Source organism: Sebastes umbrosus, chromosome 18 (assembly GCF_015220745.1).
Source record: "Sebastes umbrosus isolate fSebUmb1 chromosome 18, fSebUmb1.pri, whole genome shotgun sequence".
NCBI classification, from domain to species: domain Eukaryota; kingdom Metazoa; phylum Chordata; class Actinopteri; order Perciformes; family Sebastidae; genus Sebastes; species Sebastes umbrosus.
The window spans coordinates 2096414-2115499 of NC_051286.1; the positions used below are offsets into that span (position 1 = coordinate 2096414).

Here is a 19086-nt window from a genome sequence, read left to right on the forward strand (position 1 = left end):
CCGTTTCATTTGTACTCAAAATGCAATCTAAACTTCCATCAATACTCTCAACTGCAGCTCCCATAATTCTTTATCCAGTAAATGAAAACTGTTTTAAAGTCGTCCTACTATACTTGAACTTGTCTGAACACAACGTCCTCCGTTTGAACTGCTCCTGTTGATAAATATTTCTTATATATTTCATGAATTTGCCCTTGAGTGTTTCCAGTTCTCTGTTGTGTTGATCTTGTGAAGGACTCTTAAATATTTGATCAGTTATTGACGGATTATTGTCTCCGGCGTTGTGATTTGTCTCAACTTTAACTCGATCGACTGCTGCAACCTGAAGCTTGAATATGAGAATATTATTGTCTCGTATTGTGAGTTAAATTGTTGCACTGTGTGCAGGATTTAGGGATGCTCATTTTGAAAAATGTTCTTAACCGATAACCGACCCTCGTTAACCAATTGTTAACCGTTAACCGACAAGATTTATGCTTCGTACCAGCTGCAGGAGCACAACAGATATTCTTTAACGGGAGTCTCCAGTTCCCCGTCCGGGAGCGTTAACTTAGCAGCTACGATGCTGCGTTCACTGTCTCCAGTTCCCCGTCCGGGAGCGTTAACTTAGCAGCTACGATGCTGTGTTCACTGTCTCCAGTTCCCCGTCCGGGAGCGTTAACTTAGCAGCTACGATGCTGCGTTCACTGTCTCCAGTTCACCGTCCGGGAGCGTTAACTTAGCAGCTACGATGCTGTGTTCACTGTCTCCAGTTCACCGTCCGGGAGCGTTAACTTAGCAGCTACGATGCTGCGTTCACTGTCTCCAGTTCCCCGTCCGGGAGCGTTAACTTAGCAGCTACGATGCTGCGTTCACTGTCTCCAGTTCCCCGTCCGGGAGCGTTAACTTAGCAGCTACGATGCTGTGTTCACTGTCTCCAGTTCCCCGTCCGGGAGCGTTAACTTAGCAGCTACGATGCTGCGTTCACTGTCTCCAGTTCCCCGTCCGGGAGCGTTAACTTAGCAGCTACGATGCTGCGTTCACTGTCTCCAGTTCCCCGTCCGGGAGCGTTAACTTAGCAGCTACGATGCTGCGTTCACTGTCTCCAGTTCCCCGTCCGGGAGCGTTAACTTAGCAGCTACGATGCTGCGTTCACTGTCTCCAGTTCAGCGTCCGGGAGCGTTAACTTAGCAGCTACGATGCTGCGTTCACTGTCTCCAGTTCACCGTCCGGGAGCGTTAACTTAGCAGCTACGATGCTGCGTTCACTGTCTCCAGTTCCCCGTCCGGGAGCGTTAACTTAGCAGCTACGATGCTGCGTTCACTGTCTCCAGTTCCCCGTCCGGGAGCGTTAACTTAGCAGCTACGATGCTGCGTTCACTGTCTCCAGTTCCCCGTCCGGGAGCGTTAACTTAGCAGCTACGATGCTGCGTTCACTGTCTCCAGTTCCCCGTCCGGGAGCGTTAACTCAGCAGCTACGATGCTGTGTTCACTGTCTCCAGTTCTCCGTCCGTTAACTTAGCAGCTCCGATGCTGCGTGTAGTGTCGAGGACATGCAGCCACTTTCCCAGTAAAAGTCTCCACCGCACATTTAGTTTAGTTTGTCCGGTGTAACTTTAGCGAGTGTTTCCAACAGACAGTGTGTGTGTTTGTGCTACGTTAGCAGCTCTAGCGTTGCCGGAGGCTTCGAGCTCACCGCCGCCGCACACGTAGTCTGTGTAACTTTAGTGAGTTTTCCAACAGACCGTGTGTGTGTGTGTGTGTGTGTTGGCGGTGAGTGTGAGGTTATTGGTGACGTTCTAGCTGTGATCGTAGGTGTAGCAGTGTGTGGACAGTTTATTTGTTGGTGAATAAATTCTATGAAACTACAACTCCTCCGCTCCGCTCAAGCGAGCTGGAGAGACGGGAGCCGACTTCCTGTATCCTGCAACTCCGGCTCTGCCTCTTAAGGTGGACTGTTAAGGTGGACCGGCCTTTCTCCTCAAAGAGACGAGCCGCTCCTCTGAGACGCTCAGCTTTTGAGTTCATTATTAACATTTCTTTTAACCGTTTTAACCGATAGCGTTAATCGGTTAAAATGCTTAATGTCGGTTAACGGTTAAACGGTTAATTGTGGACATCCCTAGCAGGATTTCAGTGATTTTCTATAGTCTAACCATAAAAGAGTCATATTAGATCAAGTTTATTATTTCCAGTGAAAAGTGTAATTGAACTCGTTTTGGACAGTTGTGTAGCAGCTCTTTGTCTTTCGCTCCGTGAGTTGAGGTTTGCTCTCCTTAATTCATGATCCAACCTGTAAAATAATGTCCTCGTGCTTCCTGTAAATCGCTGCGAGGAGTCTTCTCTCTAACAGCAGCGACATCAAGCGACATCTGCAGCGAGGGATCAGTGACAAACTGATATGGTGGAAATTGACTTTTTTAGAAATCACTTTGTGTACCTTCAGAGTTAACGTCTCCCCGGCGAGTCGGTGTCAGACTCCCAGCAGCACTCTGCCTTTTATTGTCGCTTCGTCCCTGCACTTATCCCACCAACACAAATCCGTCTTTGTACGCCGTAATTAAAGTGATTCTGATTCAGAAACCGCCCCGCCCCCATCCATCTCCTATAATTATTTTTGAAGCCTATTTTTAAGTGCAGGGTTATTAATCATGTCATGGTTGAAGTACCTCCTGAGTCTCTAGGCATGCTGGGAGATATTTCCTCTCACAAGCGTATCGAGCCATCTCACTTCAAACAAAGTGAACCTTTGTTGTCTCGACTGAAGGAAGATCAAATCTTCACTCTCATGATGCATTTGTATGGAAATTTATGCCGCGGAGAAAAATCTGCAAAATCAAAAACAACGCGGTTTGTTTGTCTTTTCTTCATCTCCAGCATCATCCTGTCATCTCCACTAATCCTTCTACTGTTGCTCCTTCTTCATGATTCCTCCTCCTCGTCGTTGTTTGCGGCGCAGCTTCAGGGTTAGAGAAGAAGGCGTGCGAGCAGCGAATCCCTGGTTCAAAACTTCCAGACCATCTGGGATCAAATATATGGGAGGGGAAACGAGTGAATAATGTTCTCTCCTCCTCTTCCTCTTCCTCCTCTTCCTCCTCCTCCTCCTTCTCCTCCTCTTCCTCCTCCTCAAAATGTCCATCCAAGACATTTTGTTCATTTTGTTGTGGCTCCTGATTTCTCCCCAAATAGAGCTTTCTATTCTAGTGACACACTAAAGAAACACCTGAGGAAGTCTTTGAAATATATTTATTCACCAAAGTATCGTGATTTTGAAATAGATTTTTTAGTGTCAGAATCAATATATTTGCAAAACAAACCGCAGCGAGCCAAAACGAGAAAGCAGGAAACGTTGGAGGGTCGTCGTGGATACGACCTGCACCCTCACATGTTAAATCCAGCGTGGTGAACACTACACATCCAGTAAAGGATGGAAACACTTTGCAATTTACAATTTATTGAATTTTTCTACCACTAGACCATGAAGGGAAAAGTTGAATCAGACACTTCTAGGGACTTTTACTTTGTAAAATATCTAAATGAATCCAGTAAAAATGTTTGATTTTCAGCATGTATGTAGTCAGAGATGTCCTGAAGTCAAATATATCAGTCATTGTCAGGAATTATTTATTATCCAGCAACCCAGAAATCAAAGAATAAAGACATTTCCCTCACAGATTAGTGGTGTTTTCTTTTTAATTTATAAGGGACATGTAATGTTTTGTACTTCTGGTGAATATAATCCATCAATCTTATTTCCATATATGTATTTAGTATATACAGTTCCCTTTGTTAACACTTTATTTTAAAAACCAGCCGTGTCTACTTCCTCTAACTTCTCCAAGGTGGTCTCTAGCTCTCCCGTCAGCTCCGTTCTCTTTATCATCCATGGTCAGCTCCATCGGGGCCGTTTCAATGCAGAGAACATCAATGTCAGTATCTGGGTGCTCTACAGTCGTAGCGTCGGCCCATTTGACCACGGAGACGAGAGCGACGGCCAGCTCGCCCGCACGTTACCGCCATACCATAACGTTTCCTGTCCGTGACAGAGTTAGCATGCAGCTTTAGCTCTGCTCTGTCTAGCTCTGCTTTTCCTGTCAATGTGTGAAACCCAAAGTGTTTCCATCCTTTACTGGATGTGTAGTGTTTACCACGCTGGATTTAACATGTGAGGGTGCAGGTCGTATCCATGACGACCCTCCAACGTTTTACACTCTCTGAGGTTTGTTTTGGTTGACGGATACGGAACGGATATGACGTCACGTTACTCACGTCACGGTAACTTCCTTCTACCTCCACATAGACTCAGATGAAGCAGATATATCCATTTTGGCATTTAAAACTCTCCCCCCCCTATAAGTGAACCCTGCGGACAGAATAGCTCCGTAATGAGAACCATAATGCTGATTTCATCCTCTATTCTGGAGATAGCAGTGATCGTCTTTAAAAGGATAATAACTTGAATGTGTCCATGATGAGGTTGGCGGTCTGGAGAATGAAAACATAAAGGCTTTAATTTTCTTTTCTTTATGAGAGTTTAATAAAGTCTGAAGTACAGAACAGAAAGATGAAGTTTGTTCTGATCTCAGTTTGTTGTACTTTGTGAGCTCCCATTAAATCCGTCTGATTTATGCATCAAAAGCCTTTTTTATTATTTGCACAATCTTTTTCTTCTTCTTCGTTTTCTTTGATCTCTAAAACGAGATGTGAAAATAAAACCTGCAGCAACGCTGAGCTTCTTTGTCTCTTCTTAACAGTATTGATTCGGACCTATACGGCTGAAACGCCGCTCCATCATTCACGACACCTTGAGTGAAACCTCCTCCTGGTGTTTCCTGGCGTCTCTGCGGACTTCCTGTCGCAGGCCTTCAGATGAGATGATTTAATTGAAGCTGAGGTTTTGACGGTCCGCGGCTCTGACGGCTCACGTTCGCCCTTCAGACAAGATCGCGCCTCATCATCAGACCTCCCCCAACCGTTCGCTGCGGGAGGCTCGTTGCTGGCAGCTGACGGCCGGAGAGGGGAGCGTGACGCAAATCCCAACACGGCGGCAGCGGCGGCGATGTGGCGGCTCCTTTTACAGGTTTACAAGCAGAAAGACTTCAAGGATGATGTCCAACGGGTCGGTTTGGTTTGTGGATGTGATGTCAGCTTTTCCGTGCTAACGTCTCCCACGCAGTGGATGAGACACATGTAGTTTCTGACCGGTAGTGCTACGGAGCAGGATTTTCATATGGTTTCATGCTATTCCACTGATCTACCGGTTGTAACTGTCACGGTTAGGGATGTCCCGACCAAGTTTTTTAGCCTCCTATCCGAGTCGTTTAATATTGAGTGTCTGCCGATACAGAGTCTCGATCCAATACTTCTATTTTACTAGATGATACAGCTGCGAAGCCGTCTTCAAGGTAGGGCTGTCGCAATATTGCAATAGCTCTGCATGTTTGGTGGGGGGGGTTTTTCTTGTTGGTAAAACTGGTTTGATAAAACGCTGCGCTTGTAACTGTCACTTTTCACCCAGCTGTCCAAATCCAAAAACCAGAAAGACCAACCGTCACATCCTACATGTAGCTACAAGTGCTGAACACAACGACAATGGAGGAGAAATGAACCCACATTGACCGGCAGTTCGTCCTCTCTCCTACGTGCTTCAGCCTGCCCTCATCCAGAGCCAGGACTCTGCCTTGTGCCGACATAGAACAAAGTGTCCTCGGGTACGAGCCCCTGATGTGAAGGCCTCCACAGACTCCACCTTTAAGTAAAGTAAAGTATCTCAAATTTGTACTTAAATACTTGAGTAAATGTACTTTACAGCACACAGTCAGCTCTCTTTAGTGTGATAAACAAAATCATTTGTGTTTAATACAATATTTCCAATCCATTATTTCAATTTATTTTATTAGAAAATCTGTTCAACATGTACCTTAAAGGGAGATTTGTCAAGTATTTAATCCTCTTATCAACATGGGAGTGGACCAATATGTTGCTTTATGCAAATGTATGTATATATTTATTATTGTAAATCAATTATCAACACAAAACAATGACAGATATTGATCCAGAAACCCTCACAGGTACTGCATTTAGCATAAAACAATATGCTCCAATCATAACATGTCAAACTGCAGCCCAACAGACAACAACAGCTGTCAGTGTGTCAGTGTGCTGACTTGACTATGACTTGCCACAAACTGCATGTGATGATCATAAAGTGGGCATGTCTGTAAAGGGGAGACTCGTGGGTACCCATAGAACCCATTTACATTCACTGATCTGGAGGTCAGAGGTCAAGGGACCCCTTTGAAAATGGACTTGACAGTTTTTCCTCGGAACAGTTTAGCGTAAGTTTGGAGCGTTATTTAACCTCCTTCGTGACACAAAATACAACCTAAAGATCACAAGTTAATGCGTTAAAGAAATTGGTGGCGTTAAAACAAATTTGCGTTAACTCGTTATCGTTTTAACTTTGACATCGTTAATATACATGCATATGTTGTAGTTTTCACCTGTTCTTCTCAACAGCAGATGTGTAGTTAAAAGCCGACTGCTTTCTCAGTAACAGTAAAAACAACATGAAGGAAGAATGTCTCCAGAAAATGGACATGCTCAAGCTGAAAGTCACATAAAAGTCACGGAAACCGTCGGTGCCACTGTGGGAATCAGCAGCTGTATCCGCCCTGCTGAAGAGTCCTTGAGGAAGATGCTGAGTTCCTGCTGAACGCCGCTGTGTGGGGGTGGCGACCGTGACCTCTGACCTCCACAGGCAACACGGCCAGCGTCCTCCTCGGGGGGATCAGACGAGGCGTATACGGACATGAATGGAGCGGACTGCCGGGGCCGTTATCAGCTGGGTTTGGATGTAAGCGGCCGTGTCAGCTGCCTCGCTCGCCGGCTCGATCGCCTCATTATCGCCGGGATCGTTAGAAGGTCGACGAACTGAAGAGGAGTTCTCATTGATTGGTGAAGACGTCGGCCTGGAGCTCAGACAGGATGCGTCATGGGACGGTTCAAAGAGGAAGGATTTAAGTCACCCCTCGTATTCATCACCAGCTGCTGACGGAGTGCTCCTGAGCAAGGAAGCGACCTTCAGACGGACCGCTGGAGCTGGTCAGCAGTTTGGAGTACAGCAAATAGAGTTGATTACCCATCTAGGTAGTTCAGTAATAACATGCTAATAGTGGGGTAATAGTTTGATAATAAATAGGTAATAATTATGTAATAGCATGTAATTACCTACGTTGCGTGGCGGCTGCGTGACTCACGCGTCGGGTGTTCGCACCAGCTCCGTTTCTGCTGCTGCTCCTGTCAGCCCTTTCTTTCTACATAGAGTTTGTCTTTCATAATGGCCATTTCATTTCATTATAAATGACATTTTCATTTATTTTAGACAGAGAAACGATTTATGAAACGTGTGGTAATTTTGTAAATAATAGTAATAATCCACAATTAAAACCCCGTACTATATTCATAGTATTCATTCAATACTATGAATTCATTCATGGAGCTCTCCAAGTCACTGCATGTTCTACAACACTGTCCGGCACATATTTCAGAATAAAAGCCTTGTTAACAAATGAAGGAATTCTGTCCACAGAAAAAACGCTTGAGGGCTTTTATTTTGAAATGAAAGCAGGAAGTATTGATTTGAAAGTAAGTCTTTGAAACTGTAGTAATGTTGCTGATATGATGTCAATATACTGTCAATAGATCACCTTCACTGTCTGTTGTTGCTGTGAACCGTGCGGCTCGCGTCAAAAATAGGCGAGACGTCTGCGTTTCATCTCTTTGCTTCTAAACTCTTTGGGAGAGTTGAAGGGAAGGCAAAGAAAACTGCAGGAGGTGAATTTGAGTCAAAAATCTCTCCTCTTCACAGAGTCATAACTAAGTCAAATGTTATCACAAAGACATGAAAAGCACATCGATATCATTCAGTGTGACTCACACTCTCCGAGGATATCATTCTATCTGATGTCCGTTGAGAATAAAACATCTATAAATCTGCTTAGAAATCCGACGCTTCAGAACCTGCCTGAGAATCATCACATTGCTCAGTTGGGTTGATATCTGGATTCACGTCCTCCTCGTCAAACCGCTCAGCGAGCCTTTGTGTTCTGTCTGGAAGCATCTGCACTTTCTTTCATTCAGATTTGTCCCTTTTTAATTTGTCACCCGTCAGTCCGTTTAAATTTTCACTCCACACAAACATAAAAAACGTTGAACCGAGTTCACAAAGAAGCTCAGACAGAAGCTCCGTCACCTTGGCTGTCGTGTGAACGTCACAGACTTCAGCTTCAACACGCGGAGAGGAGATAGATAAAGGATGTATCCATCAGGGGAGCGCTGGCTTGTCTCCGTTCAGAGTATTAATGCAGGACGGACGGGATGGATGCATGAAGAGGGGGAGTTTTATTGTACCGCCTGCTACATTCTCATTCTCCAGATCCACTCGGCCGCTCTCTGGAGAGCTGTTGTTATCCATCAGCTGGAATAAGAAAAGGCTTCTTCACACCGCTGTTCGTCATCCATTTGATTTGATCCCCCCACAGCGCCTGTAACCAGACATCCCTCATGAGGACACGGCAGCATTTTTCATATCAAACACACTGAATTTTGAACATGTAGAGAAGAATGTGGTTGTTGTGCTCTGACATGATGTTCATGTTGTTGTGTGGTGTGAGACGGTGGAGCGGTGACTCCTCTGCTGATTCATTCCCTGCTCTCTGCTGCCCTCCCCTGTGACGGGGGATTCATGTTTAATAGAATCTGGAGGGAAATAAAGAAAAGTCACACCAGCAGAAAGCTGCTAAATCTCTCCCCCCCCGAGGCTGATGGATGTTTTTTGTGTCTGAGACGAGGAGGAGGTGATGTGAGGCAGTTTCCTGACCTGTTCAATGCAATTCATTTAACCTGCGCCGACCGCGGCGGCTTCAGTAGCTAGTAGCAGCCGTGTGTGTTTGATGGACTCTGTTGTGTTCAGTGTTCATGAATGAAACGACACACTACACACACACACACACACACACACACACTCTATACGAGTATCGAGCCGGTTTTGGGCCTGCAAATCCCTGATATTTTGATGGTTCTAAAGATGATGTTTCCAGATGTTCCTGTGGTGTGAGAGATCATGTTAAGAGTGTTTTTTTTTTACATCCCACGATCAGCTCTGAAGTCCATCCTGGACGCACCGATTCCAAATATTAAACATGTTCAATATTTCCGATGGGATAACCTGTTGTGTGTGGGGAACCCCGAGGACAGCCGATGACGCCGTCACGTGATTTAAAGAACGACAGCCAATAGAGAACCAAGCTGACAGAAGAAGGAAGGACAACCACCGCCGTCGTCATGGCGGCCGCGGCTAATGCATGAGCTAATGCTAAACGTGAAGCATAAAGTAGTAGTGAGTAGTGATATGGAGCTCAGAGATGGAGGAGCAACTTGTTGATTATTTATTTAATGTGTCTCCATGACGACATCCGTCCTTTGTGAGTTTTCAGGACAAAGTAAAAACTACCATCACTAATTCTTCCTGCCCGTCGTCCGCCATGTTTGTTTACACTAAAGTCACGTTTCATCACCAGAGATTTAGAGAGATTTCTGTTTTTTTTAGTCGGGACTCTTGTCGTTGATGATTGAATCTGTTAGGTTGTGGTGTTCTGGCTGTTTTGGCAAAATCGTTGCTCTCCGCACATTACAGGAACTAAACTGTTAAATTGAACATGTCCTTATGTTTGGGCTCTCTCACATATTACACATCTGTTAAGATCTGAAACATCTGTTAGTGTTGGCCAGCCTTTATTTGTGTGTGAAAAGAGTATATCAATCCATTAGTTAGGGGACAAGAAATCAGTTATGATAACCACATATGAGTTATGCCAGAGCATGAATGTCATAGTCTGTTAATAAAGGGCCATATCTTCCAGCCAGAGAACGGTCATTGCTAGTTTCAGTTTGTCATTTTCACGACCAGCGTCCACAGGGGGCGTTTTTTTTATTGCGAGGGATCGCCTCACTTTATGCTTTCCCTCGTGAGCTGCTGCTTTCAGCTTTCAAACCGGAACCAACATGGCGGCTTGTTTGGAAACTTTCTTCTCTTATTTAACAAAAATAGTTCACAGAAATGTGTTTCTGAAAAAGTTTTATGAGAGAAATAATCCATGCAGTTGATGAATCTGTCTTCATTTCACACCGACACCGTTTAGTTTAAAAGTTCATCGGGAGTTTCCAGAGGCGGCGAGTCGCGTCGGACGCCCCTGATTTGCATAAAGTAGCTGAGACCTCAACTTTATGCAGCCGCCACGCTACCAGAATGCATTGCACGGCTGCTTACATAGACAATGAATGGAAAGCGTGGAAAGGACGGAGCCTTAGCCGATCCTTTACGAGAATTATGTCATAGGTTTACGAGAAAAAAAGTTGTAGTATTATGAGAATAAAGTCATAATATTATAAAGTAGTAATTGTACGTGTTATTTTCTTTTTTTCTTTTAAACTTCTGACTTTATTCTTGTAAACTTCTATCTGTTTTTCTCGTAATATTCTGACTTTATTCTGTAAATCTCAGATGTTTTTTCCCTCAATGTGGCCCTAATACTCCGTAGTACATTGTCTCTTTGGTCCTCACTGCATTAGACTTATATACTATATACTTAGACTATAAACTGTGTTACCTTTATCACAATGATCACATGTTTTGCAGCTTGAGACAGATTTATTTTTTTTGCCTAAAATAGAAATAGAGTAGAAAAAGAGTCCAACTTCTTTCTCTTCACCTAGACATGTTCTCTGTGAGACTCTCCTCACGTTGTCGTTTCATTTCTTGCAGTCTGCCGCCCTCTAGTGAGGCGAGACGCTCTGCAAAACTGCCATGACATGATTCATATTTTAATAATAAGAAGGCTCAGGGAGGGAAATAAGCAGCAGCAGCCAAACGCTGCTAAATCTCCTCCTGAAGCTGATAAATCTGTCAGGCCTGCCGGCGGCGCTGCGGTGGGTCGGAGGCGTGGCGGGAAGATTAGAGGCAAAAGAGACGAGTCTGTCACTTTGGGTTTTATGTTCTGTGTAAATCTTTTGTTGTCCAACACTTAGGAAGCATTTCTTTTTATTAATAATTATATAGTATTATTAATATTAATAATAGTTTCATTATACACACACCACTATATTAATTCTATACGTTTTTTACACACTGACTATACCCATCCTCACTTTTATCGGTTATTTGTTAGTAATGCTGAGGAAACAACACAATGATAATTAGTTTATTAACTTTACATATGTCCAATTGCGCTTTCTCTACATTTTTTATCTATATTTTTTTGTTCTTCGGGGCGACGTTTTCCAAAATATTTGCGTTAAACTAGTTTAAATACTTCGCAGACCTGCAGGTATCTCTGTACCAGCAACTCTGTGTCCTACAGATTCTGATCAGATTCAACTGAATAGCAATGATAATGATAATTTAATGTGATAATATTGATAGTAATTACTTTATGTGATTAGCAGCCATCCATCCTCTTTCTGCTCTAGGTCTCTAGTCTGATCCATCCATCCTCTGAATGCTCTAGGTCTCTAGTTTGATCCATCCATCCTCTGAATGCTCTAGGTCTCTAGTTTGATCCATCCATCCTCTGAATGCTCTAGGTCTCTAGTCTGATCCATCCATCCTCTGAATGCTCTAGGTCTCTAGTTTGATCCATCCATCCTCTGAATGCTCTAGGTCTCTAGTTTGATCCATCCATCCTCTGAATGCTCTAGGTCTCTAGTCTGATCCATCCATCCTCTGAATGCTCTAGGTCTCTAGTTTGTGGCTGTAAAGTTTCATGAGGCTGTGATTATCCTAGAGGTCACCACAGGTCCTTTTATACAGTGAGGTCAATGAAATGTCTCCTATGGGGATTAACATCATCACACATGAATACAGTTGGGCTCATTGGATCCACAAGAGTCTCAGCTTTACAGTGAGACCCATTTTATGTAATTCAAGACTGTTTAGGGACCCCAGGATGCAGAAATATTCAGATACATCATTTTAGAATAGGAGACAATAACACATTTATACTGCATGCAACTGCAAACTGCATGTGATTATCATAAAGTGGGCATGTCTGTAAAGGGGAGACTCGTGGGTACCCATAGAACCCATTTACATTCACTGATCTGGAGGTCAGAGGTCAAGGGACCCCTTTGAAAATGGACATGACTGTTTTTCCTCGCTAAAATTTAGCCCAACTTTGGAGCGTTATTTATTGCCTCTAAATGTATTTTTCTTTTTCTAATACTCAGGCTGTTGCAGGTCGATCCTGGACACACAGAGACGAAGCTGCTGTCAAACATCATCCGACTCAGTAAGACAACAAATAATTACATTTTCCAAACCTGTTGTGTACAGTCACCTACTTTACGCGCATATTTAATCCCACATCCTGCATTGTAAATTATTCTTTTTTCTCCCCCACCAGCGTTGGACAGATTCCTCCAGCTTCATGGTAACCGGCACAATGAAGTGATTGTTGCCACGGAGACGCTGGCTTGTCCTCCTTTTCATTAGCGTCTTCAAAAGGGGGGGAACTAATCCGTCTCCAGTGTGTTGTTGCATCAGTCCAGCAGCCCGGCTGGCGCCCACTCTGAACCTCCCATCCCAGGAGTGTCGACATCAAAGCAGCCGCTGGTGTCAAGACGGCGTTAACAACATCTGTATTCTCCTGGTAAGTAGGACACATCTTCACCCCCACGGAGTATATATATATATACTGTATATATAACACACTGGAACTACATGCAGTTCATGTATGTCAGGGCCTTAACGGGATACACACACCAAATAAAAAGTCTAAAAATCAGTGTTAGATTCTTACAACAAGACAGACTAATGAAGAATGTATTGGATGATATAATTCATTTCTGTTGTATTGAAGTTTTATCCGCGCTTCAACAAGTCGTGTCAAGTTGATTTTGTTTATGCAGTTGGCATTTACAAAAAGAAAACAATAATACTAGCAAATTTGATTTGATTACAAAATGATTTGCTTCAGTTCAAGACAAAAAATGATTAGGATATGTTGACAGTGGACATCTTATGGGATTATTAAACCGTCCATATACATATTTGATATGAAATGTTTGATGGTTTTAAACGATTAGTGGGTTAATCTGATTATTTGATCTAGATAAAAGTTATTTTGATAATGAATTAATCGTTTAAGTTTTTTAAAGAAAAAATGCCAATTATTTCCTGTTTCTACCTTCTCAAGTGTGAATGTTTGCTGGTTTTCTGTATCTTCTATGATAATAAACATATAGTCATACACAGTATATGCCATAAAAAAAGCCATAGTATAGTATGTCATCAAAAAAATGCCATAAAAAGTCATATATATCGTTTGAGTTTTGGATTTGTTGAGACAAAACAAGACATTTGAAGACGTCACTTTTTGGCCCTGGGAAATTTTTTATGGATATTTTATCAACCAAATCGCTGGAAAATAATCAGCAGAAAATCCAGCTGTAGTTTCCTGCTTTGAGTTTGTGACTGCTGATTTACTGACAACCAAAGTGTTATCTATACACGACATAATGAAACCAGGAAACACATGTCATCCATTAGGAAACAAGATAGATCTTATGATAGCTGCTTGTTGTTACAGCAACTTTTAATGTGTTAACAGGATGAATTACAACACTGAGGAATGAACGTTAACAAACACAGACTCCCTCAAGAAACCAGAAACCTTTTACAACAAAAAAGTAACACTAAAGAAAGAACAGAGACATGCTTAAAAGTTTAACTAGTACGTATTAGAAAGAGCAGCCAGTAATAATAAACCGTCTCTTGTTTCTGTGTTCAAACATGATTGAAGCCCAAGGCTGACTGGGTGAAAGTATTAATGAATTTATTTGACAAGCAGGTACAGAGCGGCCTCCAGCAAAACATACACTTATAAAAATTAGATGATAAATCCACCAGAGAGGTATTTATATTCTTCTGGACTAAAGTTTTAACCAGGTAGTTTTGTTGTGTTTCAATTTCAACACAGTCTCACAGAAATAGTGAAGAAATGTAATCTATTTGATTCGTTTACAAAGACACGAATTTCACTTTTTTTTCTCAGCACGACTTTCAACAACGTATTTTTTGTGCGTTTTCCTACAAATGTCCAGCAACACGTGTCAATTTCTGCTCCAGTCTTTTCAAAATAAAACTACTTTAGTACTACTTAGTTAACTTTAGGAAAAGATCGCGATTTGAGTTTACATAACTCTGAAAGTGCCGTAACTTAAGTATGGAAGTTTTGTGACAAAATTACTTAGTTAGCTTTCGGAAAAGATCGGGATTTGGGTAAAAAATATCAACCGAAGTGGTGAACCTTAAGTACCGAAGTTACGTGTCAAAAACAAATTAGATAGGTTTAGGAAAGGATCGCGGTTTGGGACAAAATAACTCTAGAAGTGGCGTAACTTAAGTACGGAAGTTACGTGACAAAAACTACTTAGGTTTAGGAAAAGATCGCGGTTTTGAGTTTAAGTAACTCTGGAAGTGGCCCAACTTAAGTACGGATGTTACGTGACAAAACTGCTTAGTTGGGTTTAGGAAAAGATTGCAGTTTGGGTTAAAATATCTCCAGAAGTGGTGAACCTTAAGTACAGATATTATGTGAGAAAATCAACTTAGTTAAGTTTAGGAAAAGATCACGGTTTGGGTTAAAAAAACACCAGAAGTGGCGTAACTTAAGTACGGAAGTAACGTGACAAAAACTACTTAGGTTTAGGAAAAGATCGCGGTTTTGAGTTTAAGTAACTCTGGAAGTGGCGTAGCTTAAGTACGGATGTTATGTGACAAAACTGCTTAGTTAGGTTTCGGAAAAGATTGTGGTTTGGGTTAAAATAACACCAGAAGTGGTGTAACTTAAGTACGGAAGTTACGTGACAAATAAATCAACGTTGACTTCTGGCCTCACACGGGGCACCAACAGCGGTCTCCTGGTGAACGTCTGGTGTTTTTTGACCGATCCATCCACCCCGACTTCCTCCCTATTCGTTGTGTTGTTTGTGCAGGAGGAAGGTGATCGATTTCACCCGTCATCACATGTGAGGTGGGATATTACACCATGAGGCTGCAGGCTGTGCATTATTTTCAGATTACTGCACTGTTCTGACACCAGCACCTTCATCAGCTTTCTAAATTATTCCTCATAGCTGGAGGGAGTGTTTACTTCAGCGCTGACAGTTAGTGTTTCTCCTGATACAGATTCAGAGACCTCAACTCAGGTTATCTGCCGATACCGAGCACTGATTCCCAGATTTACTGTGTCAAAGTTTGTGGAGTTTTTAAGTCAGGTAACATGAGCACAGGGATTTAAGGTATTTTAACATGAGCATATAAAAACCCATGGATGATATTGTGTGTGTTCATCTTCTGAATGGATTACACGCTGCTCTTAGATGCTTTTTGATTCTACTGTAACACCAAGTACTGACGCTCCAGAAAATCACATTTACGTTTACAAGTGGGATTGATCATTCAGCACCTGGATAAGAGCAGTTTTAACAACGTTTGGTGAAGTTGACTCCTCTTATTTTTTCTCTTAACAGAAAATGAAGAGAGATTTAAGAGAATGCTAATTTTATTGCCTAAAGATAAATATGTTGTAGTTTTATTGCCTAAACCTAAAGAAGTTGTAGTTTTGTTGCATAAAACTAAAGAAGTTCTAGTTTTGTTGCCTAAACCTAAAGAACATGTAGTTTTATTGCTTAAACCTAAAGAAGTTCTAGTTTATTGCCTAAACCTAAAGAAGTTGTAGTTTATTGCCTAAACCTAAAGAAGTTGTAGTTTTGTTGCCTAAACCTAAAGAAGTTGTAGTTTTATTGCCTAAACCTAAAGAAGTTCTAGTTTATTGCATAAACCTAAAGAAGTTGCAGTGTTGTTGCCTAAACCTAAAGAAGTTGTAGTTTTGTTGCCTAAACCTAAAGAAGTTGTAGTTGTATTGCCTAAACCTAAAGAAGTTGCAGTGTTGTTGCCTAAACCTAAAGAAGTTGTAGTTTTGTTGCCTAAACCTAAAGAAGTTGTAGTTGTATTGCCTAAACCTAAAGAAGTTGCTGTTGCTTTCAGCCCAATAAGTGCCAAAACAACAACAAAGTAAAAACACTAGATAGTATTCACATCTTCATCAAGCCTGCACGATACTTTATTTGAATGATGCTTAGTGTTTAATTTGCATCTAGTTTCAGATCTGTATCTAAATACTGTTTACATAATGATTGGATTAGGTGTAAGAGATCATTGTGACTGACTGGGGTCATCAGAATACAAGCATACTGTATCTTTACTGTACTGCAGTTCCATGTTAATAATGGGCTGACATATACAGACATATATCAACCACTAATATTGGAATGACCAGTTTATCGGTGTGGTTCTTGTGTCTGTATTCTGAGCTGTAAGTCATGCAGGTTCTCGAGGGTGTTCTCAATGCCGTTGTGTTTTACATGGGCCAGTCTTAGTGTACTTCTCTGTACATACTGTATATACAACACCTCCTGCTTGTCTGTCTGTTTTAGGCTCTAAGGAAAGAGGCCCTCTGTAAACACGAGCATAAATAACCCTGACGCTACCGCACCAGACTGTAACGGGCGTAATCAAAGTGGTTCTGCTCTGAAACGCCCGTTCTGGAGGCTGAAACCACGAGACAGTTGGCAGAGTGTTTCCATGATGACGTTTCCTTGGGTTTGGCCGCGTGTGGTTTGTGTGTGGGAGTCCGTAACAATCAGAACCAGCTCTCTGCAGCAGTGTAGATCACTTTAAATGGTCAGCTTACAGACAGCAGAGTGTTTGAGAAACAAAAACCATGACCCTCCAGTCAGTTATCATGATGATACAAACGAATATATCTCACACAAAATCATCCAGATTCACTCTTTACTGTCCTTTATGGAGGAAGTTTGTTTTCACAGTCTGTAGAAACAATGTTGGCATTGTACGTTTCTACAAACCGAGGGAAACGTTTAATGTCGACGTTTCTGAACCCAAAAATACACTTCATATCAGCCTCTTATCACGCTGGCAGAAACGCACGTTGTGAAGCGGTTAGTTAGGTTTAGGCAACAAAGAAAAAACATGTTTTTTGTTAAAATAATAACGTAACAACTAGGGCTGTCAAAGTTAACGCGATAATAATAACGCATTGACTCAAATTCGATTTAACGCCACTAATTTCTTTAACACATTAACGCAACTTGTGATTTTTAGGTTGTAGCGGCTCAGTTTTAAAGCTAGAGTGAAGATACTGGTGTCATAGGAAACTAGAAATCTGACCAGCAGTAGACACAAAGTCCATCTGAGCCTGGTGGGAGTATCTTTAGTTCTGCAGGTATTTGGTCATAAACCAAAGTGTTGGACACAAAATGTTGACCTGATGGTGGCGCTAGATTCAGAGGATCAACAAAGTTACGATTCAACCTGAGGATGGATGTCTGAACCACATCTTCAAGGCAATCCATCCAATAGTTGTTAAGATTTCACTCAAAACAACAAGTGTCCAACTCTTGGTCGTACCAGAAGGAAAAACACACTATAATTCATCCTCTGGAGACCCTGAATGTCTGCATCAAAGTTCATGATGATTCATCCAGTAGCTATTTCAGTCTGGACCAAAGTGGTGGAGACTGACTGCTAAATAACTATTACACACTGAAGAAGTCATGTGCTGAACATGGAAACGGAAAAAATAGAAATGAGTGTGTTCTGTCTGATTTGAGCGTGTGAAGTCGCTTTGCCAAAAATAAAGCAGAAAATTGTGTTATCTGTGATGGATTTCCTCATTCAAGTTTCTATGGAAACTAGCAGCTGCAGCAGCGCTCCCTCCCTCTTTCAGTTATATTTTAAACTTGACAACTGTATTGGCATGCCAGTAAGAGAGAAGCATAAACAGTGGTGGAGTTTTGTTGCCGTAACCTAAAGAAGTTGTAGTTTTGTTGCCTAAACCTAAAGCAGTTGTAGTTTTGGTGCCTAAACCTAAAGAAGTTGTAGTTTTGGTGCCTAAACCTAAAGAAGTTGTAGTTTTATTGCCTAAACCTTAAGAAGTTGTAGTTTTGGTGCCTAAACCTAAAGAAGTTGTAGTTTTATTGCCTAAACCTTAAGAAGTTGTAGTTTTGGTGCCTAAACCTAAAGATGTTGCAGTTTTATTGCCTAAAGATAAATATGTTGTAGTTTTATTGCCTAAACCTAAAGAAGTTATAGTTGTGTTGCCTAAACCTATAGAAGTTGCAGTTTTATTGCCTAAAGATAAATATGTTGTAGTTTTATTGCATAAACCTAAAGAAGTTGTAGTTTTGTTGCCTAAACCTAAAGAAGTTATAGTTGTGTTGCCTAAACCTATAGAAGTTGCAGTTTTATTGCCTAAAGATAAATATGTTGTAGTTTTATTGCATAAACCTAAAGAAGTTGTAGTTTTGTTGCCTAAACCTAAAGAAGTTGTAGTTTTATTGCCTAAACCTAAAGAAGTTGTAGTTTTGTTGCCTAAACCTAAAGAAGTTCTAGTTTTATTGCCTAAAGATAAATATGTTGTAGTTTTTATTGCCTAAACCTAAAGAAGTTATAGTTTTGTTGCCTAAACCTATAGAAGTTGCAGTTTTATTGCCTAAAGATAAATATGTTGTAGTTTTATTGCATAAACCTAAAGAAGTTGTAATTTTGTTGCCTAAACCTAAAGAAGTTGTAGTTTTATTGTCTAAGCCCAAAGAATCCTCTTTGTTTGTGTTCAAAACGTGACGTTTCATTCAGTTTTATGTTAGTTGTTTCATGTTAGAACGTGTTGCTTTTAAGTTTCACTTTAACTTTTACAACGTAGTAGGCGTAGTAGGCCCCTACTGACCCACATCTATGGTGCTATAGCGACTGATAACGCCTATTTCATGGCCTGATAACAGTCTAATCGGGTGATACTCTTCTGGTCTGAATGTACGCAGCTTTACTAGAGCTGTGCTGTAAAGAATGTAAATTATGCATCAGCTGTGTGCACAATAATGAGCCAGCATGTAGAAGTGCATCTTAATTGGCTCAAAACATAGCATCATAAAGAGATTAAATTAATTTTCTTTAGAATAATTAGTA

General features: G+C 41.6%; 1 protein-coding gene and 1 long non-coding RNA gene across 2 annotated transcripts in view; both read left to right on the forward strand.

Moving 5' to 3' along the window:
- mei4 (meiosis-specific, MEI4 homolog (S. cerevisiae)) overlaps positions 1–4753 on the forward strand; it is a 79762-nt gene extending 75009 nt beyond the window's left edge. The window contains exon 6 of the mRNA XM_037749847.1: positions 4733–4753. Coding sequence (XP_037605775.1) covers positions 4733–4738 — 6 coding nt within the window. The 3' untranslated portion in view covers positions 4739–4753. The remainder of the gene's footprint in view (positions 1–4732) is intronic.
- A 7510-nt stretch (positions 4754–12263) lies between these two features.
- Positions 12264–16803, forward strand: LOC119477218. Its single transcript, XR_005204199.1, has 3 exons — positions 12264–12325; positions 12440–12685; positions 16536–16803. It is a non-coding gene; the product is annotated as an uncharacterized LOC119477218 (long non-coding RNA).
- The last annotated feature ends 2283 nt before the right edge of the window (positions 16804–19086 follow it).